At 38.3% G+C, this 22,706-nt stretch overlaps 2 protein-coding genes across 2 annotated transcripts in view; one reads left to right on the top strand and one right to left on the bottom strand.

Annotated features, from left to right (window-relative positions):
* The first annotated feature begins 5,631 nt into the window (after positions 1-5,631).
* Positions 5,632-8,425, top strand: Smp_098330 (putative nucleolar protein family A member). Its single transcript, XM_018793539.1, has 2 exons — positions 5,632-5,656; positions 7,756-8,425. The coding sequence occupies exon 2, from the start codon at positions 7,799-7,801 to the stop codon at positions 8,252-8,254; it is 456 nt and encodes a 151-aa protein (XP_018648041.1). The 5' UTR covers positions 5,632-5,656; positions 7,756-7,798; the 3' UTR covers positions 8,255-8,425.
* Positions 8,426-10,211: 1,786 nt separating this feature from the next.
* The window catches only part of Smp_098320 (hypothetical protein), a gene marked incomplete at both ends in the record, with an annotated part of 24,498 nt that continues 12,003 nt past the window's right edge, over positions 10,212-22,706 (bottom strand). The window contains 4 exons of the mRNA XM_018793538.1: positions 10,212-10,222; positions 10,314-10,509; positions 14,807-14,877; positions 20,286-20,445. Coding sequence (XP_018648040.1) covers positions 10,212-10,222; positions 10,314-10,509; positions 14,807-14,877; positions 20,286-20,445 — 438 coding nt within the window. The remainder of the gene's footprint in view (positions 10,223-10,313; positions 10,510-14,806; positions 14,878-20,285; positions 20,446-22,706) is intronic.

The raw sequence follows: 22,706 nt of genomic DNA, 5'->3' as shown, positions 1-22,706 counted from the left end.
TCCTTCGACATTTCCTCCCATCAAGAGAGGAACGATTGAGGACACTATTAGCACGTCACCCTATGGGTGATGCTAAGCCGAGCCACCACTTCACGCGCCTGCAATCCCTTGCAGGAAACATGACAGCTGACTCTGAGATAGTCAAAGAGTTGTGGCTCGAAGCCTTACCAGTCAGTATCCAGCCAACCCTTACGGCTCTGCTCGAGGACACCCCACTCAACAAGGTGGCCCTCATAGCAGATAAGATTCTAGCACGAGTTAACACCAAAGACGACTATTTGGTTGCTAGTACTTCCCGTTCTAACGTTGATCTCGATGCTAGACGACCTCCGGCTCATGGGGATAGAGACAGATGTATCCATACTCGTCTCAGTTTCCGAGACCGCGCAAATGTGCCAGCCCCCTACGCCCCCCGACCCAGGTCACAATCTCTTAAGGCCGTAACGACTCGCCCCAAGCGGGCATCTTCCAAGCCACGCCAGAAGGCGGTTTCGGAAGCGAGTCCAGGTTGGTGCTGGTTTCACCGTGCTTTCGGAGCCGGTGCCCGTCATTGTCGAGCTCCCTGCTCATACAAGGCGGGAAACTCCTCAGCCGGCGAGTAAATGCGGCCGTACTCGCCGGCACTTCACCTCAGGTTGGCCGTCTATTTTACGTGCACGATTATCGCACCAACGCTAGGTACCTTGTGGATACGGGTGCCCAAGTTTCTGTCGTACCTATCGGTAACAGTAAGTCTCAAGCCACTATGCTTCGACTACGCGCTGCGAATGGCTCAGTCATTCCCACCTATGGTACACGACAACTTACGGTCAACCTGAGCAACCGACGACAGTATCTGTGGACGTTCATCATTGCCGATGTTCCCACAGCTATACTCGGTATCGATTTCCTACAGCACTATGAATTGCTAGTCGATTCACGTAGGCTGCAGCTAATTGATACTTCGTCGAACAGCAACTTTATGGGCTCTAAAGCCCACACAAACGCGTACCGAATCACAGGTGTATTTCATTCGCGTGACGATTTATTCCACGCTTTATTTCAGAAATTCCCCAAATTAACTAAACCTCTCGAGGAGACTCTATCGGTGACCAATCGTGTGGTACACCACATAGTCACCCGCGGACCACCAGTCACGGCAAGACCTCGCCGACTGGCACCGGACAAATTAGCTTTCGCTAAACGTGAGTTTGACAATTTACTAGCTACTGGTATTATTCGTCCTTCTCACAGTCCTTGGGCCTCACCTCTCCACATGGTTCGAAAAAAGGATGGGGTTAGTTGGAGACCATGCGGAGACTACCGAGCGTTAAACACAGCTACACGTTTCGATAGCTATCCCATCCCCCACATACATGACATCACGGCATCACTCAAGGGCACGACAATTTTTTCCAAGATCGATCTGGTACGAGCATATCACCAGATCCCAGTCGCTCTTGAAGATATAGAGAAAACTGCTATCACGACTCCTTTCGGTTTATTTGAGTTCCTACGAATGCCATTTGGACTACGGAATGCTGCTCAAACTTTCCAAAGGTTTATCGATAGCATTGTACGAGACCTAGATTTTGTTCACGTCTATATTGATGACCTGCTAATCGCATCATCAAACGTAGATGAACATTATCAACACCTGACGCTACTATTCCAGCGCCTTTCGGATAATGGAATAATAGTCAACCCCGACAAGTGTGAACTCGGGAAGAAGGAAATGAAATTCTTAGGTCATGTTATTAAGCATGAGGGTATTCTACCTTGTGAGGATAAAGTACGTACTATAATGGAGTACACTGTACCGTCCACACTCAAGGAACTGAAGGCATTTCTCGGTTTGGTCAACTTCTACCGACGCTTCATTTCGCACGCGGCAGAACAGTTACGACCGTTAACCGATTTACTTCGCGGTAATCCACGCAAACTGGAATGGAACGACGCCGCACGTACTGCATTTTCAGATATCAAAACGGCCCTAGCTCAAGCCACACTTCTCGTGCATCCTGACCCATCAGCCACGCTTAGTATAGCGGTTGATGCATCGGATTTCGCCATAGGAGCCGTTATGCAACAGAATATCTCCGGTAGTTGGCAGCCCCTCGAATTTTTCTCACGACGCCTCACTCCCACGGAGACGAGATATAGCGCTTTTGGTCGCGAACTGCTAGCAGCCTACTGCGCCATCAAACATTTCCGGCACGCTGTAGAAGGTCGTAAGTTCATCTTATTCACCGACCATAAGCCCTTAACGTATGCTCTGCATACCAAGTCTGACCGCTACTCACCACGAGAGTGCAGACATTTGGACTATATCTCCCAGTTCACGACAGACCTTCGTCACGTCAAAGGCGAGTCGAACTGTGTTGCTGATGCTTTATCACGTATCCAACTTAATGCAGTTACTTTGCCAATGCTTGACCTACCTGCTATAGCCGCCGCCCAAGCAAACGATACTTCATGCACGGAAGCACAACAGTCTACGTCCCTTCGGTGCCGGGAAGTACCCCTAGCTACTAGCTCAGGTACTATCCTATGCGATACTTCTACGGGCCTCCCTCGATCCATCGTACCCTCCGCTTATCGCCGTCTCGTCTTTGATGCCCTTCATGGTCTATCTCATCCTGGTATCGCAGCCACCCTACGCCTTATCGCTGCACGATACGTCTGGCCGTCAATGAATAAAGATGTCCGTATGTGGGTAAAACAATGTTTACAATGTCAACGATCAAAAGTGCACAGGCACGTAGCTGCCCCTATCGGCACTTTCGCTACGCCTGATGCTCGCTTCGATCACGTTCACATAGACATTGTAGGACCATTACCACCATCGCACGGGTATGATCACATACTCACATGCATTGATCGTTTCACAAGATGGCCCGAAGCTATTCCCATCACGTCTATTACGGCGGAGACAGTCGCTCACCGCTTCGTAGAACGATGGATAGCTATGTACGGTTGTCCCTCGACTGTCACGACTGACCGAGGACAACAATTTGAGTCCGCATTATTCTCCTCACTAACACGGCTGCTTGGTACGGAACGCATACGCACTACCGCCTACCATCCAGCATCAAACGGTTTAGTTGAGCGGTTCCATCGCCAACTTAAAAGTGCTCTTCGAGCACACGAAAACAACAATTGGCACGAAACCCTACCGCTCGTCCTCCTGGGAATCAGAACGAGTCTAAAGGCAGATATTCAATGTTCCGCCGCTGAACTTGTTTACGGCACGACATTGCGTCTACCTGGGGAATTTTTCACACCACGGAGCAGCACTAAGTTCGGCGAATCAGACTACGTCCAACGACTCTCTGCATTCATGCGAACGCTGACTCCGGTGTCAACTCGTATACAACATCGACAGGTCGCTCTCCCTCGAGAGTTATCTACCTGTTCACATGTTTTCATACGAGTAGATTCGGTACGCAAACCTCTACAACAGCCTTACGAAGGACCTTTTCACGTGATTTCCCGTCACGAAAAGACCTTCAAGGTTGATCGACGTGGCCGCATCGAAACAGTCAGCATTGATCGTCTCAAGCCAGCACACGTCGATGACAATGCTATACCTGATAAGCCGAGACCCAATGTTAGACCCATCAGAGCTTCTAGCGGGATTTCTACATCTACTTCGGATCCCACGCTAGATGCACCTGAGACCTCATTCTCACGTCCCAGTCAACAGCACGTGTCATCTGCCCCGTCTACGGACGAGACTTCCGTCTCACGTCCAGACCTGCAGACCACACCGCCCTTGACTGCGGATGAGATTGCAGGCTCACGAGGTTCGAAAGAGACTACCGTCTCACGTTCTGGTCGCCGAGTACGCTTACCCGTACGCTTTCTCGACTAACCTCATAACCAACTACGGATACAGTATAGGAATCTACCCCTATACTACACGAAAGCTACACTTTTCTCTTTTTCTTTCATTTTTTTGTTTACCCCGAGCCTACGCCTCTGACCATCGCTGTTCTGGTATCGTCGACTTTAGTCAATCTTGTCGAAAGCTGGCCTGATCACCCACGCTATAGTCAACGAACTCAGTCGATCTCTCTGACTCCAAATACGTGTGATATACATTTGGTCCCGAACATGGTTATCCTGGTCGCATCTGGTTCCTTGGCTCAATCTGGTTTCGTCCTACGTCTGCAGCGTTTCTGGTCCGGACCTCTACGAACGCAACCTTCAGATTCTGGATACAAACCACTCTGGTGTAGCATGCTAATCCAAACAATCAACACAGTACGTTCCTTCTGGTACCGTTCTACGTCAAAGACTTTTGGTGGCAACTCGAGGATCAACGATCACTTCCTGTTCTGCCAACGCCTTCGTCCTACAATTGCACGTTTCGCGATCAGTCCCACGAACGAAACCGCTACGTATCGAAAGTGTAAACCCTTTCTAGCGGGGGGCTCCTGTAGTGACCGGCCAGTCTCAATAAGAACACGATTGGAATAACGGAAACAATTATTATTATTGTAACCAATTGTACCAGAGATTGTTTTACTGCATTTGTTTAACTGTATCAGTTTCACTTCTTGTTCCGCTATCCGCCTTGTTTGGTTCGAGCTTGCTCACGCACTGCTTATTCGCTTGTACTCTTTGGCACGTCTCGGTATTATTTCGATACCACGAGATCGCCAATAAATATACTTGATCTGGACTAGTAAAGCCTTCTGATTTACGGGCTATCAAGGGAACCAAGTCGTTTTTGGACGCGTAATCGAATAGTAGTGGTGATCATAGTCCGTCCACGACTCGACATCACTACAAGGGTACAGATACATACACGATAAATAACACTGAGCTACTATTGTCCACAATGACTTAGGAGTCGTCGTTAGTCAAGACTTAAAGACTACTGCACACTGCCGTTCTATAGCCGCCAAAGGTTTTAGGACTTTATGGTCCATACGCAGGGCTTTTAGTCATCTCGATGCAAAAACGTCTCAGACTTTGTATGCAGTGTTTGTGCATCCTAAACTTGAGTACTGCATAAAAGCAGCTAGCTCCTGCTTAAAAAAGACCGTGAACTCTTGGAAAGGGTTCAGAGAACAGCGACTAAGCTGATTCCCGGAAAAGCGAAGCTCCCGTATGGTACTAGATTGACCAAGCTAAACCTATTCCCGCTGTCATATCGAAGAATCAGAGGCGACTTGATTACAGTTTTCAAATTGCTTAGTGATAAATTTGCACCCACAAATTTGTCTCCCAAAACAGAAAATTACGAGGACACTCCAAAAAAGTTCACAAGCCCAGAACGAATTACTTGTCAGCTGACTACCGACTTTCCCATCGAATCATCAACGAGTGGAATTCATTACCTCAGCACGTGGTTGAGGCTCCATCCGTCGACTCTTTCAAAAGAAAGCTGGATCAGCCGAGAGACCGTCATTAACAGGACTAACACAGACCATCAAGCCTCATGTCCCTCCCAAACTGAAAAATTTCGTCGGTGCTTGCGGACATTAACTACTATGTCGGGTTATGTCAGTTGAGTTAGTGTTATCACTAATCAACCGAGTTTTAATACTATGAAACGTATTTCAACTAAGAACCATACATCGAGGCTTTTGTTTTAAATGACTTTAATTGCCTTGAACAATTGACCTACTTAGCGCAATAGTTGACTAACTAGCGTGTAGACAATAAGGTGGGTTCTAATTTGTAGTATATCAGATTTCGAAAACGAAAATTGCAATAAGACATCCTTATTAATTAAAAGCACATCACATACTAAAGTTTAAATTACGGTCAATGAAATCTGAGGTATTAAGCTCTGTATCAGTAAACATCCATAAACTATTTGCATACAACGGATACTAGAATAAACGAAGAAACTTCTGACTAGATATATACTTATTAAACGATTTTCTTATTGATGTACTTTATACCTGTTTGGTTTTTCATCCTTAATAAATTAGAGGAACTTAATAATTTCGGCCTTCCCTGTTTTATACGGCTCTCTTGGACTCGAACTAGTCACTGTTTCATCTTGAGGAGACATTTGTTAGTAGATAGGCTGCCATTATTTTCAGTTATATTTTGTCTTCAACAGTACAGTTTTCCTACGTATGCAAATTCAGTGAACTGAGCACATACCAAAGCCTTTTATGACAAGCTCTACAATCTATATTTACGAAATGTCGACCCAGCATTTAGTGTCTGAGACCCAATTATGTATTACAAAGTCATGCAACACTTAGACCAAGCTGGTAAACAACAGACTCTCGAAGTCAAATTAGCTTGGAACCCATTCACTTTTCGTCAGGTTCTGTTACAGACATATTTACTAGCCCTTGGCTACGGACTGTCTTTTTTTATACCTTAGTATTGTTTGATTCCATCGACGGAGGTTTCGTATCTGTGTTCCTTAAATGTGCCGAAAGGGGGCTTAAACATTGTGGTGACTCTGTGTCTAAACATCAGTCGGACCAGAGCTTGTAGCAAATTGTCATCGGAGTTGTAAACCCCAGGCAACGCTCATATGAGCGCCTCCAAATCCTCACTTATGGTATGGTACTGATTGACAGGAACCATTAAAAAATACACTGACTAACAATCCATATTTGATCCCGGTAAACACGAAATCTTAGTACCAATGCAGCACTTGTGTAGATATCTGCCAATTAACAAGGATTAAGTATATCACGCAGCAGTTTTGTTCTGCATTATTCTATGGCTCTACGTTCGTTATGACTGACTGATGGTTGTGAGACTTAGTCGTTAATACGCAATCGGGAGTTGTTAAAAAAATAGTGAAAGGAATTATTGAACGCATCTAGATTCCCTTTAATGTTATCGACCCAACCCCCAACTACTAATAAGATGAAACATACATATCTTGTTTGGAGAAGTAGCATTCTTTATATAAATATTTCTTTTCCAGCAATTTGTAAGTACACCCAGATGACCATAATATAAGGAGGGGTTTTATACCAAATACAAGTCAAAAGTTAAATATATATCAGAACATGGAAGAATAATGTAATAAGACAAATAATCGCCGATCTTTTTCAAATATCAGTTAATTTTTAAAGTGGTTCATTATCATACTTAAATTATCAATATTCTTATTTTTGACTCAGTATCATAAACATAGCCTAATAAAATAGAAGATATATAGACCTCACGTATTCAGTCGTCGGCGGCTTCAAACCATTCCTTGCGTCTGGTGGGATAACCGAGTTAGAAATTCTAAGGTTAGGTGTAAAGTATTAGGCAGAGTTGGGGAATCAGCTAGTTAGACTGTCAGTCTTATTCGACTAAATTGTGTAGGATATATACTTTTTATGTCTTGTCACCGCTTACCTCGATGCTGCACCCTGGTTAAGGTAGGAGTATATTAAAGAAAGAATAGGGATAAAGAATAGTGAATAAACTGAAGAGTTGACTAGTAAATTTCAGTTCGTCAGTGATTAAATAAATATTTTTCTAAACACAACGCTCATCTAAATTACAAACAAAGCTGGAAAAGTATATATTACGATACTTAAACTGTATTCACAACATTTTTAGGGACATTAAAGACATTCTGAAGTCCAGGACTTTTGATATAACCGAATAAGGTACGTTAAGCACTAGAAACATTGTTAATGCTTTAGTTTTTTTCTTTTAAGAGCAATATAGTTCAAGTGATGATTATCACAGACTAGTAAATCACGAGTAGCAATAATTCAAATATGTAAAGAATAAGTATCTTCTTAAAAGTAATTTCCTACCCAATGTTCATCAAAGGTTTTCTTTCTATAGACCGAGTTGCTTATCGTGCCGTCATACATAAGTGTATATTTAAATGACGGAAATTGAGATTAGCAGTGGTCTAAATGGCGATCAGAACCGTCCAGAAAGTACTTATGAGGAACAAATACAATGTGTAGGTGTGTTCGCCCAGCCTATGGCTTCAAAAAAATTAACAAAGCGTTTGTATAAGCTCGCTCGAAAAGCTAAACGGGTAAAGAAAACAGATGTCGGAATCAAAGCAATCTTAAAAGCCATAGAAAAGAAGAGTGTATCCGGTATCGTCATATTAGCCGGTGATATTAGCCCGTTTGATCTGATATCTCATGTGCCATTGGTGTGTGAGGAGCACGACATACCTTACTGCTATGTTCCGTCAAAGTTTGACCTCGGTGCATGTGTATCTTCAGTTACTCCCATACCTATTGTTTTCATAACACGGGACGAACAGTATGGTGATTTGTATGACAAGTGTTACACTGCAGTCGATGCATTACCTCTTCCTTTATGAAATTCCTGTAATCAAAAGAGCAGAATTTTTTCAATAAACCTATTATTGCACACATTCTTCTGAATAATCGGTTTTCGCATTACAACACTTGATAATGATAGTACTATAGTCGACATATTTTATTTGTATAATTTTGTCATTATTTAATACTGGTATATATTTTGAAAACGTAAATCACTTAGTTTCATTATACTGATTTAACACTAACAAGCGTGTTAGTACTTAAGTAATCAAGTTGTGTCCGGTGCTAATCCCCGATAGGGTCAGGGTCGTTGTTTGGACTTTGGTCATCAAGTCAAGTAATTTATTTTTCTCATTGAGTTTCCATTCTTTTGCATAATTTCAATGAAGGGAAGCAACATCATCGACTGGAATTAGTAAGTGGTTTAAAAATTGTTGAATGTGAGAATAAGATATTGCACCTACGCAATATGCTCAATCATTTCTGTATACGAGATACTGCTACCTTTTTATTGAAAAGGTTGCCGTGTATTAGTTACCATTCTTGATACTAGCAAAGACTCGTTATGAGATGATGATGATAAAGCCAGAATGAAGCAAGTTAGAAGAGACAACTGAATACTTCAGTTACAGAAGATTTATTTTGACTGCTGTCAACATCAGAAATACTGCCTATTTCCCTACTACTTTTGACCGTCTTAAAGGACTTCTAAGAAGCTTATTTTCTTGCATGACTAAGAATAAACTTCCACTTACCACAATTAGCTAATTTCGCCATTTTGTACGCAAGTGGAAGTCAAAGCAAGGTATGCAATTATATACTGTTACTGAGCCATATGATTTACATATCAGCTAGAGACGGTAGTATCTTTGCAAATTATTGCCTTTGGACATCCTTGAATTCTTACTTAGGTTACCTCTCTTACATGTCGTATCAAATAAGTCAAGTAACATTATTTTTTAGAGGAAGAAAATCATACTGTTGAAGACTACAATTTGAGACAGTACATATTTAATCTTCGTTTCTTCTCCCACCACTGAGTTACTAATAATTGTCAAGTTTAATTGGAATGTAAAAGTTTGTGCGTGGTAGAATGTATATTGGTTCATCGATGTTCAGATTATACTGGAGACAATTATTTTGAATCGTTTCAGTGTGTAAATTGAACCAAACAAATAAAACCTTGCCTTTGTTCGTTGCAGCATTATTTAGTTCAATATAGCCGTAACTAGTTTCTTTCTGAGCACGATGTTTACATATCAGGATTGATTACATTTCGGTGAAAGTTAATTACACTAGTTTTAGTCTAGTGAAAAAACAATATACTAAGAACTTTGAAGGACTCGTTCCAACTTATATTATTCGTACCAATTAACATAAATATAATGCGTAGTACAATCAAATAATGCTAAAGGAAGCGTAAAAAGCGATAAGTATATTGCATAGGAGTAGAAAGAAATCTGACCATAGTAATAAAGGAAAAACAATATAAACCATTTTTTAAGAACAAATCAAAATGAAGTTTCACAAAAGTCTTATAAAAATAAGTATGAATTTCGCTTCAAATTTGAGCAACAACTGTGAGGTATTCGTGATAATAATAAAAATCACTACTTTGTGTTATTTCTGGACATCGTTACTATCATTAGAAAGTAAAGGCAAGGAGAGTTTTTCCCTGATTAGATTCTCTAAATAAAATAAGAACCCATTCACATTCTTGTAGCCTAAAACATGGTATAAAATACAAACGGGTTAAAAATGAACTAATTACCGGTTAAACAAAAAGCGTATTAACAGGATGATAGTTTCTGTTTAATTGTATTTATTATTTTTAAAAGGGTGACGTTTGGTTTATCCGATTACTTTCACTGTAAAGACTGAAACATTTCTACAGACGTGCGCAAAACACATCGAATAGAAGACCTACACAAGTTTTTTGTTCGTTGTTTCCACTGGGTAACACAAACTATGAGTACCATTTCTGATCCACACCAGTCAGATCTCTACTAAAATAAAAAATATCAAACATACATCAAAATATTCTGATCCTTAGTCCAGATGGATTCATTATAGTTAATATAAAAACATTTCACTAACTTGGGAAAATATTTAAATCGATAATAGCGTATTTGTTTGATTTCGAGAGAGTATCAGATATGGAATTTTCGGTTGCACAAATGAGATCTATCCCAAACAAGTCAATTTTGAGCGTTTTTCGAACTTCATGTGCCAACTTATTGAATAGGGACTCATCATATGGGGTTGTCGTTTGTTTGTCGGAAAATGAGCTCAACTAAAATAAAAGATGAAAACAAATTAATCGGCTAGTTAGTGCAATGATAAACTAGTTTTCAGGCATCAAAGTCGTTGATAGTGGTTATGAAAGGCTCCATCAATTCACTAGTTTTATTTTTTCATGCAATAAAGTTTTATATATATATATATATACTTTTTTACGAGGTAATTTGTCATGCTATAAAAACGTGTAAGTGATGGGTTCCACACAACGTATGCTCTTACTGCAGATAAGTAACAACCGTTGGTTTCAATGTATGATCTTCCTAACCATCTAAACAAAATATTATTTGGATAGGCAAAAAAATCTACTGAAGTGTTCGAGACAATTGATAGCCATGTTCTTTAAAGACACGGGACGGCCAGTATTTGAGGCGAAATTATTAATTACATTCCTATAATTGCCATAGGATTTGAATTACTTTGACTAACATTTGATAGTAACTTTGGAAGAATACTACTATGTACTAAGGATATCATCTGTACTTCGATTCCCGCCACAAGTCGTGGTAGATGATGTCTCACAATGTTTGATATGCTATAGTTTGTAAAAGTTTTTAATTTTTTCTCGTTTCCGCTCCCTGACAAAACTTGGTACTTGCTCTGAGTACTTATCATACAGCGGTTTCAGCCATTACCTCAAGTCTTCACCAATTCAACTGAAAACAAACATCCTCGGCAAATTGGTAGAATGACTATCGACATGTATTATACTCGTGAATAGATAGCAATTCGAGTATCTTACTAGTATCATAGACTACAAAATGGGAAGTCCCAACAAAACTTCCTACACTTGTGGCGGTATAACTTGGCCACACGCATATGACGCCTAACATTTTTGAAATGGTTTACACAATGCCACTTTGTCCCGAAGTATATCAATTCTAAAGCATCCACTTACAAATGAAAAGCACAAAACATGTAAAAATTAGTTTCTATTTGAAACTCAGAGCTTCTGGAAATGAGGAATTATGATATTTATCACACGAAATAGCATAACGGTTTCATGAAGAAGTTAGTGTACGAACTCTTTATGTAATTATGATGAGAAATAGCCAAAGTAAAATGCCGAGGAGACATGTTTCCGACGACAGTTTGTCGCATTCCTGATGTAGAGGATGGAAGAGTCAGAGTAGAGTTTTTCATAACTCATACAATTGTTTAGGATGTCACCGAAAAAAACTAACCTAATCGAATATAACTTATGTGTCGATCAAGTAATAATGTTTATATTTTGAAAAGTGATTAGTGATGGAGCATAAATACTTCTACCATACAAACCTTAGGCTTTTAAAAAAAATTAATAAATCTTATCGAACATGGTGATGTCAATTTAAAATAACTACGGATGGTGTTAGTGGGATATAGATTGGATTAAGCATGTTCTATGCATGATGGTGTTGCTGCGCGCTGATTGGTTAATTTTAAACCGATCAGCCCGGGCATATTATTGTAGAAAAATCTATAAGCTTCTTATGCATATACTATAAATATATGAACGATATTTAAACTATTGATTGCTGATTGCTGTTCACATACCATTATTATTTTGAATACAATTTCATTCCTGTTCAACGTGTTCTGATTTTGGGGTCTTGTCGAGTGTCATCGTATAAGAATACTAAGCGATAGGAATAGCTGGGTCGTTTATATAGCAAAAAAAAACACAATTATAACAGTGGCGACGAGGGAAAAGGAAAATTCATTCAATATGTCTATATCAGATGACCAGCTCAGCCGAATACTACAGCAACAGCAAGCACAACTTGACGCACAAATGCGCCTGTTAGAAACTTTGACGCAACAGCTTAACATACACTACTCGAGTTCACATGCTACTACAAGTACTTCTTCTTGTGATGCAGTTGCCAGCAGCATCCCAGAATTCTATTATGACCCCGAATGTGGCAATACATTTCTCACGTGGTTCAAGCGTTGGGAAGACACATTTAGAGTAGAGTTCTGTAATCAAGACGACGCATGGAAGACTCGACTGTTGATGCGCAAGTTGGGAAGTCATGAACATGCACGCTATGCTGATCATATATTACCAAAGTTACCTCGAGAGCTCAGTTTCGAGGAGACAGTATCTCAGCTGTCAGAAATATTCGGTGAATCTTCCTCATTGTTTAGTATTCGCTACCAGTGTCTTAATTTGGTGAAACGAGAAGCCGATGAATATGGTGTTCTAGCAGACATCGTCAACAGAGAACGTGAAAAGTTCAAGTTACGCTCGTTGACAGAAGATCAATTTAAATGCCTTATATTCATCAAAGCTCTCCAGTCACCACAAGATGCTGAGATTAGAACCAGACTTCTAACTCGTTTGCATCAAGATCCTAACATCACACTCAGAACGTTAACAGATGAGTGTAAGCGGCTACAGAACATCAGACACGACAATCAGTTGATTGAACAGGTAAATCCTAATTTAACCTGCAGTAGTGTCAATGCTATTACGAGGTTAAAAGTTCAGAAACCGAAAACAAGTGGTAGCAAACCAACGACTGCATGTTGGTTATGTGGTGATTGGCATTATGTACGATTCTGCCCATTCAAGAAACATAAATGTCAGATGTGTAACAAACGTGGGCATAAAGGTCATTGTCCTCCAAATCGTACGTCCCAACCTAAGCAGAAGCACAAACGTCCTCGACACATAAAGTCAGCCGAATCTAAATCACTTTCTCTGGTAGCAGCCTTTCAAACAGACTATGACATTCGGAGAAAGTATGTTACGATCCAGATTAATGGTATAGCGGTTCGTCTTCAAATTGACACAGCATCCGATATTACTCTAGTGTCTAGAGAGACTTATAAATTGCTGGGAGAACCGCCAATGAAGCCATCCAAGAAAACGGCTAAGAACGTATCTGGAGGTGTACTGAAGCTAGTTGGTGAATTACAATGTGAATTTTCCTTCAATGGAAATAGCTGTAAAGGAGTATGCTATCTAACAGAACGACCAAACCTTGATCTACTTGGTCTAGATATGTTAGAAAAGCTTGGATTAATGGATATACCCATTAACAGCGTGTGTAACGTGTCGTGTCCATCATTAGACACCACTTCATATGCAAAAAAGACAGGTAAAAAGGTTCCAGAAATACGGAGTGTTGCAGCAGCGGCAATTCGAAACACTCCAGTGTCGTCAGGTGAAGTCAGAAAAGACTTTTCAGCATTTTGTCAGCAGAACGGAATCAGGCACATCCGAACACCTCCATTCCATCCGCAATCGAATGGCCAGGTAGAACGTTTTGTCGATACGTTCAAAAATGCTCTAAAAAAATCAAGAGGGGAGGGGGACACCGAAGAGATCTTAGAGAGGTTCTTGTTTATACACCGTTCGACACCGAACCCTCAGACAACAAATGGAGTCTCCCCAGCGGAAGCGTTACTTGGCAGGAAAATACGTACACATTTTGATTGCATTCGTCCGACTCCAGCTCTTAAGCCGCAACGAAACGTGATGATGGAGAAACAGTACAATAGTCATCATGGGGCACAAAAACGATTGTTCAGTGTGGGTCAAAAGGTACTTGCTATGGACTATCGAGGAAAACATCCTACATGGATAGCTGGTCGGATCGTGCAAAAGAAAGGAAATGTGGTTTACGAGGTGTCCGTTGGTTCAGAAATCTGGATGCGTCATGCTAACCAACTGAAATCAACCTCGATCTCCAACAACGAAACGCAGCATAGATTACCTCTTGATGTTCTGCTAGGCACCTTTGAGATCAAAACACCTGAAACAGACAGGACAGTCAAGGTGCAAGCGAAGGATGATACAACGTCCTTATTACCTAGAAGATGGACTAACCGGAAGCGCAAACCAGTAAAGCGGTTGCAGTTGGACCCTAACACCAGATCCTACGAATCTGCTCAAGGGGGAGGTGTTAGTGGGATATAGATTGGATTAAGCATGTTTTATGCATGATGGTGTTGCTGCGCGCTGATTGGTTAATTTTAAACCGATCAGCCCGGGCATATTATTGCAGAAAAATCTATAAGCTTCTTATGCATATACTATAAATATATGAACGATATTTAAACTATTGATTGCTGATTGCTGTTCACATACCATTATTATTTTGAATACAATTTCATTCCTGTTCAACGTGTTCTGATTTTGGGGTCTTGTCGAGTGTCATCGTATAAGAATACTAAGCGATAGGAATAGCTGGGTCGTTTATATAGCAAAAAAAAACACAATTATAACAGATGGTGAGAACGACTCACAAAGTACTGAATAAGTTTAGTGGATGTAAGATCGTAAAGAAGATACCACTACTTACTTCAGATAAAGGCGACTGACAACCATCCTTTGATACACTATGTGAATGAAAAAATATTGGAGTTCTATCTACTGTAGAAAAAAACAACAGTGTACTTACAGATAAGTGGGAAAGAGCTAAAAATAGTTACTTAAATAACACAAACCAACAAAAAGGACATCAGTAATCCAAAGCAGTAGAGTTCAAGGATTAAGTTTATGAAGCTTACCAAACATATAATCTTGTATTTAATAATCGCAGTAAAAACCTCATAAGTCACAGATCTATCTGATTAATTTACTGAGTCAAATCAACCCAGGGTGTGGTCCCCTAAGAAAACCACCTGCTTCGGTCTGGGCACTCGGGCAGTATCATAGCCCTAACACATGTATTTGGTGCTCCTTTGTACCAATATTTGTGTTTTAATAAAATAAAACTAGGAAACTTTTAAGCAAAGTGAGTAGTTAGAGTTACTGTGTATCAAAATCTAATTAATAAGATAGATATGTTAGTTGTATGACAAGTTGTTCTATTGATTCTACCACAGACCAAAAGAGAAATTTCATTCGGAAAATAATAACTCAGATTTTATATCGTTATAATTACTAGTCATTTGAGGTCTGCGAGGATTTATCCAATGACCAAAATCCAGATTGGTGTGTTCAGAAATTAAATGTATTATGCTTGTTTTTTTTAATTGAACATTCAAAGGACCTTACCGCTGGAGACGGAAATCTGTGGGATAAGGCGAGGTGTTCATCTTTAGGGTCGACCTTTTCTAACCCCACCCCTCCTTGTGGAAAGGCAGCATCGCTGTTATGCTGGTTGTCTGAAGGAAGCACCTCACTGCCGTCACACCTCTGTACAGTCGGCAGTACGACTTCGCCTTCGGACCTTGGGTTTGCTGCTTTTAGTCTTACCACTTGTCAACCGACCTGTCTGGCATGGTAGGAACTTGAGGAACGATTGTTCCAGCCAGTATAGCTCGATTGGTTCATCACGATAAGTAGTGAAGCTTCATCAGTTGAGATGGCTGGGACACGTGTTACGTATGCCCAAACACCGACTGCCTCGACGTACAATGTTTTATGGTGTAGCAGTAGGTTGGAAGAAAACTAGGGGTGGCCAGACCAAAACGTGGCACAAATTCATGAAGTCACTGACAATTGGACTGAGCCATGCTGGTAGGTGTAGACTACCTGGTTGGGATTCGCGAGATGATAGAAATTGATGGTTAGAAACCTTGAATGACATGGCTCAAAATTGTTTGCAATGGTGAAGGAGCATCCACTCTTTGTGTTCTGCCAAGCTCTAATCTTATGAATTCTTCATGTCTCTATCTTTTTTCTCTTTCCAAATTTATTTCACTGGATTATACTCCTTAAATCACATTTTCAAACCGTAAACTTTCGGATAACTGCTTATACTCTTACTACTCATACCACTATGGGATTTAAATCGACAACTGCATCGTTGTGCTAATGTGGTATGGCAACTCGAACTGATGTACGTACGTACGAAGTTCTACGTTGTGACTGACTGGAAGTATGTAGACTACTTACTATATCAAACAGCACCTACCAGCTTCCGTTTTTCTGATAATCAAATCTCTTCTCTATTGATCGTCTTTGTGTTCTCTGTTGGCTTGTTCATGTTTTAATGTGAAGTTGGACAATTCTATTCTATCAGACAATGGAAAAGGCATTAATAGAGGGTCAATGTATCCATAAGTCATCTTTGTGAAACTAATGTATTCTCTCTTTTATTTCTGAGGAAGTTAGAGGTAGAAGTTATTTATCGTCTACTCTTACATTTCAGCATATGCTTATAACTAATTATTAAATCATATTCCATTGCTCCGTTAACAGATATTAGGTGTTAGCATTCTGTTCAAACGTTTCGTTGTAAAGCTTGGAAGATTTGTGTGTGAAAGGAGAGGTTCAGTAAAGACCAAATAGATATTATCCTGGTCATAAGAAAAAAGTTGTCTTTCTAATCATTTCAAAACGAACATTTATGAAAATTAGGCAACACTGTCTGTAGAATAAACAAATACCAGTCCAGAATAAAAAATGTGTTATTAGCCAAAAATAACAACGTTAAACGAGCTTAGAAACTGAGGTAACCATAGCATACTGTAGTAGCCTCATTCTGGTGAACTCTGGACAGTTATTAATCTTTGTAAACTATTCATGACTTATCTGTTTTATAGTCTTATTTTCTGCTGGCTGTTATGGGTTTAATCTGCTACTTGTTTATGCCCAAAGTAAGTTCTCGGACGGAATCTCGTTTCAGGCTTCCTGAAATTAGTTTGTCATTAGTAGTCGATTTAGCAACAGATTCGCTTCAGAAAATATGAGAAGTTAGTCAAGGTTTTATGGATTTGCTGTCAGATCGGGTTCAGATGAAACATCCACTACAATAAGTTTTTGTTCACAAATTATTATGATAGCATAAACCAAATTATATGTTTCATTTTAATCACAAGAATCTCTAATGAGATAAATTTATAATATTAAAATAAAATTTTACCATAAAAATATATCCAACTGATCAAGAGAATGTGCTTTTAGACTGAAATGAATTTCTTTTTTTCTTAAAAAAACACATGATTATAAAGTTCAATATTAAATTAGTTGCATCGACAGTATATAAAAGTACATTAATATAATCAAGTTAAAATGTAAGTTGATTTCTGAAGCTAAGATGAATTCTAATTGGACTCAGATTTTTTAAATAAAAAAAGAGTTATTTAAACATACAATTGGTAACGACAATGAACAAAGAGTAAAATTTAAACAACATTTAAAGTACAAGGTTATTCTTTATTATCAGAAACAATAGTAGTAGTGTTAGTTTTATTAAATATAATTAAGCTAAATGATTGATTGTTTAATCAAGTAAGAATTTTGGTTATTTAAAAAACTGATTATTAATAGTATACAATAAAGCATAACCTTAAATGAAACCACCCAATGTTAAAGAAAAAACATAGGAATGAAGCTTAGAAAAGCCTAACCATATTTTTTTAATGTTATTATAGTGAAATCACAATCTGTGTTATATGCTAGTGAAGATATAAGTACGGGTGACTCCCAGGACCTATTAATGGAATATTATTCTATATATATTCTTATTGTATGACTATTCAGTGACTAGATTTAATCTATATATATATTCATCTTATTATAAGCTTCATTTTGACCTATGACATTATTATTATTATACAATTTACTGTCCCTAAATTATATTCAGTTTATTGATTACTGTCTCCCACATTCACAGCCACATTTGGCTTGATCTTGTACAAATATCATTTTCTGTTTTATGGTGTGATGCGGTCTGTCTATCTATCTAGTATATAAACCGAATATGCTTGAAACAAATGATTCGCATAACAGAAGCTGTAATTTGTGTTCTGGACTCAATTGGAATGGCTAGGTGGACAAGGGACCAATAAGGACGCTAGACTGCTCATACCAGTCAAACGTCATTGTTTTGTCACAGTGTTAAGATCGGAAAAGTTGTATTTCGATTGGTGTATAAATCACGTGGTAAAAAGCCGTGCATAAAAATCATAACGAATTGGATACGGCCTTCTTTATTTCTTAAAATCATAACACTGCATTCGTAAATAAATTGTCTCAAGTATATTGACAAGTTAATATCAAATGCATTTAGGCCTAAAAATGGGTGTACTTTCTAAATAGTTAATAAATGTTTTAGTACATCAATCACTTTCGGCTCAATGGGTTTTTTAAAAAAGGTTTAACTGCTATGATTAGACAAACATGATAGATTACAAACTGTCCCTTTACTGTAATACTGAAATTAAGTTTCTCAAATATTTTATGTCAGTAATTTAAAGTAGTGTCATAAGAACCATTTTGAAGAGTACTATTCCTCTCACCTACTTTATTCAAAAAATAACACTTCTATCTTAAACGCACTTGAACGAATTGGATTATTGAACTTAAAAATATTAATAAAATTTGATGATAACCATAGTATTGATTGTGACGGAATATCGAGATTATGAAGTATAGTCATGAAAATGATCTGATATTCTTATGAAGAGATGTTAAGATAAATGGGATCTTTTAATTGTCATTCACTTAGAACTAAAATAAACCATAATAATTTGAAAAAGTTACTTAAGGAGGAACACCTACAGTCGAGAAATGAGGAATTCTTTACATAGCAATGGTGACAGCCAGAAATTGGAAGAATGATAAAGGTTTGTTGATTGTACAATGACTTAACGCTAAGTTGTGACTGGTTACTAGGCAAAAACAAACACGCCAACTTCATAATTTGTCATAAATTTACTATTTTTATTTTGTAACTGATTCACTTAGGTCTTCTATTCTGGGTTTCCCTGAGTGAACTGCTTGCATTTGTGTTATTAAAACCATTGTCTAACCTGTAGTGTAGTTTTCGATCATTGGTTGGAATCGTCTGTCTGTGCATAACATGTTCTAGTCTAGTGGTCTAATGATCTCATATCTAATATCATGGTCTAGTGTATCCAGTCTTATTACCCAACCTTATTGAGTGCTATCGTAATTTGTACTGGAAAGCAATTTTTTGATATTTTTGCCGTTACATAGTAAAATAACACCGACTATTTGACTGCTTAAGCTCAAATAAATGACACTGATGCAACTTGAAGTATGATAAACAATACTTCAAACTTGTGGTAAACTCTAGAAAAGCGTTATGGGGATAAGTATACGAATAGCGAAGTTGTAGTTGTTTTGGTTTATTATTATTTATCATCTGGAGGACTCCATCTACGAAGTGGTTTAAAAAAACAGTCAGTCACTTCATGGATTGGTGTCATGCCTTGACATGACTTCCTTTGACTGCATTTTCATCTAGTTTTACTACAGCTAATGTATACATAAGTAGATGGCAACTTGATTACTATGAAATACATATGTATCACCAGCCGGTCAATAAATGTAGATGTAATCACAAACTCTATGACTGATAACAAACATACTGACAAAAGTTACAGAAATATTCTTAGATGTAAAAGTGAGATGAATAACAACTCAATATTCTAATTACGTTATAATTTATCTGTAAACACCTACTAAACTTGTCATTGACCATACGCGATAAAAAAAATAAGCGACTCTTAAGCTTTTTACTAAAAGTAAACTCATACAGTGAAGTGGTTCAAATTCACAAACTAGTTTGACTATATATATACCTGTTTCATTTGTGTGAATATTTTTCTTAGTAATTATTTCTCTCATAATATTTAGAAAAACTCAACCGTCGGTTCAAAACCTCGAATTCAGCTCCATTTCCTTTGGTTTCAATAGCCAAGTTGAACTACTAGATTCAATACAAAGATTATGATTGAACCTAAATACGTAAACATATACTACTGGCTAGTGTTCGTCTATATCTAAGTGATGGACAAATATAACCCGTACACACATCAACAAATCGAATTTTTCATAATATATAATAATAGATGCAAACTTACCAGATTTGTCGTGATTTTTGATGGAAGGAACTTCAGTAATACAACTATGATCACCAACTACAAATAATTTAAGGACTTTTCCATTATGTTTAATAAATTGCTGAACAAATACGGGATAGGTTAAATGATCTAGGCCTGAGTCATTGAAAACAATAGCTATCTAAATAGAAAATCATTTAAAATGATTAAAGGAAACTACAGAGAAACTAGGATACAAGTAAAATATGAGTTTAAATGCAATCAACCAGTTCACCCATGAAAGTAAGTAATAATATTGTATAGTTTTTCCTATAGTATATACTTGAGAAACAAAGGTTTCGGGTAGATATCCGTGATGACACTGTTGATTAACAGCTGCCAACCTTATGTTAGATTACAACTACACTAATAGTAATTTGCACTTATTAAATTATTAAAAACCTTAAGATTTGAGAAAATATGAAGTATATGTGCACCGCTTCAGTTAGTTTGGACCGAGTCACTAAACTTCTCCGACTTACAATACACTGGGAATCGTACCTAGATGGCCTACGACACCTTGCATAACGATGGCCAACATTAGATGATTTCGCAGACTAATCTCATATCTTAGTCTGCACACTTCAAGTTGGTTTTTACTCTAATCATAATTCAAATGACATCCCATCACTCAGTCATCCCCGACAGTGCAGATAAACGACCTCATCAACTGATCTACTCCCTTTACAATGCGAAACAGAGCCGTAGTCAAACATGTCGTTTTTGTGTATTTTCCATCCTCAACGACTATGTTGCAAAGCTAGAGAAGACTGCTATGTACTTCACTCCTTTTCAAATAAATAGGAATATACATACCTCCCGTAAGTAGTAAATTTTGGTAGGAACTAGATCAAACACCTGTATTCATGCTGGAACTCTTTCAGTAACTAGCTTATTAATTGATCTGATTCCTTAAATAAATAATAAAATCTCAACTACATTTATCTCTATTGACGAACTAAGCGTAAGAGTAAATCAATCTTAGAAAATTATCTTAAATTTTATAAATTTATGTCAAGGAACTAAAGAGATCTTGTCAATGATTTCGCCTAGCAGAACTATGTAATTTACCTACTCTCGATCGGCCGAGGAATCCCCGGGGATGAGAGCAGTCTCAGGAAAGTTTAAACATGATATATTCAATTTAAGTTTGTTCACGGGAATTATGGGAGCGAACATCCATGATGAACGCCGCTTGTTGTCGTTACCTTGGATGTTAACACTCGACGAACCATTACGCAAGTATGAGTTCGAACAGTGCCTTAATTGACAGAATATATCGATTTAATGTTTCAATTCAAAGATTTTCACACGGTTTATGGCAGGTGTAAAGCCTCACTAACCAGTTCTGTATTAAAGAACTTGATGAACAACGAAGATGTGATCAATTAACCTCACAGATAACTGATGCCATGAAAATTTGCGTGAGTTTTATGTTCTTGAAAATATAAATGCTATTCAATAGTCATACACAGATTACCGTATTAGACTACAAGCTACAGAAACCATATAACTGCGAACGGTATTATCCTACTCTTCAAATCTCAGTAGATATATTAGAGTAAGTAAGAATTGATTACCTAAACGTTTCAGTCTAAAACTACGTAATTAGTTGTAAAAGTAAACTATAAAAAAATCACCTTTTTTATAGATGCGCTGATGGAAGTAACAATGCGATCACCGAATTACTGATCGAGGTACGCGTCCTTATTAAGGAATCCAACTAATAAAACCGAGATGAACACTATCTCATGTCATTAGCTTGACTAAAGCAAACAACGTATATAGCCGATATGCTTACGTTCTGGAGCGTACATGTTTTATCTGCTACCTGAGTAATTAGCTGTAACGTTGATGATGATGATACTGAAGAGTAAACTTATAAAATTTCCTGTTACGATTTATAAAAATATACTTGCAAAGCTAGAGAATGATGTGTAGGAACACTAAGAGACTCTAGATTGCAAGTTACTTCCCATACATAGTCTGAAAGATAATTATAAGCGAGTGATATAAAACAGAAATACACAATTGCAACGTAAATGATATATCAGCAGACAGAAATATCTTATGTTTTTACAGTGTACTAGAACTAATATGATAATATGACTGGTGATCAAGATTACACTATCCCTAGAATGGATATTCGACCGGTAGGTCATACACAGATGGTTTTGATGGAGTTTTGGTGTCTGAGCTGGATGGTTTGATCGTGGAGCTTTTATCGTTCTTCTGAACAACATCATCATCACAAACTTCGGGTGTCGTTCAGAAGGACGATTAAAGCTCCATGATCAAACCATCCAACTCAGAGAACAAAACTCCATCAAAATCATCCACCTGAGCTACAAATCTTCTCCATTATACATAAATGAATACACATCCTTAAAGAAAAAGAGTCGT

This window comes from Schistosoma mansoni, chromosome 1 (assembly GCF_000237925.1).
Source record: "Schistosoma mansoni strain Puerto Rico chromosome 1, complete genome".
Classification (NCBI taxonomy): Eukaryota; Metazoa; Platyhelminthes; class Trematoda; order Strigeidida; family Schistosomatidae; genus Schistosoma; species Schistosoma mansoni.
The sequence above is the reverse complement of the archived record's forward strand: the minus strand, read 5'-3'. Positions and strand labels throughout refer to the sequence as shown.

Coding starts and splice junctions, on each gene's coding strand:
- Smp_098330 (XM_018793539.1), top strand. CDS start 7,799: ATGACGGAAATTGAGATTAGCAGTGGTCTAAATGGCGATCAGAACCGT.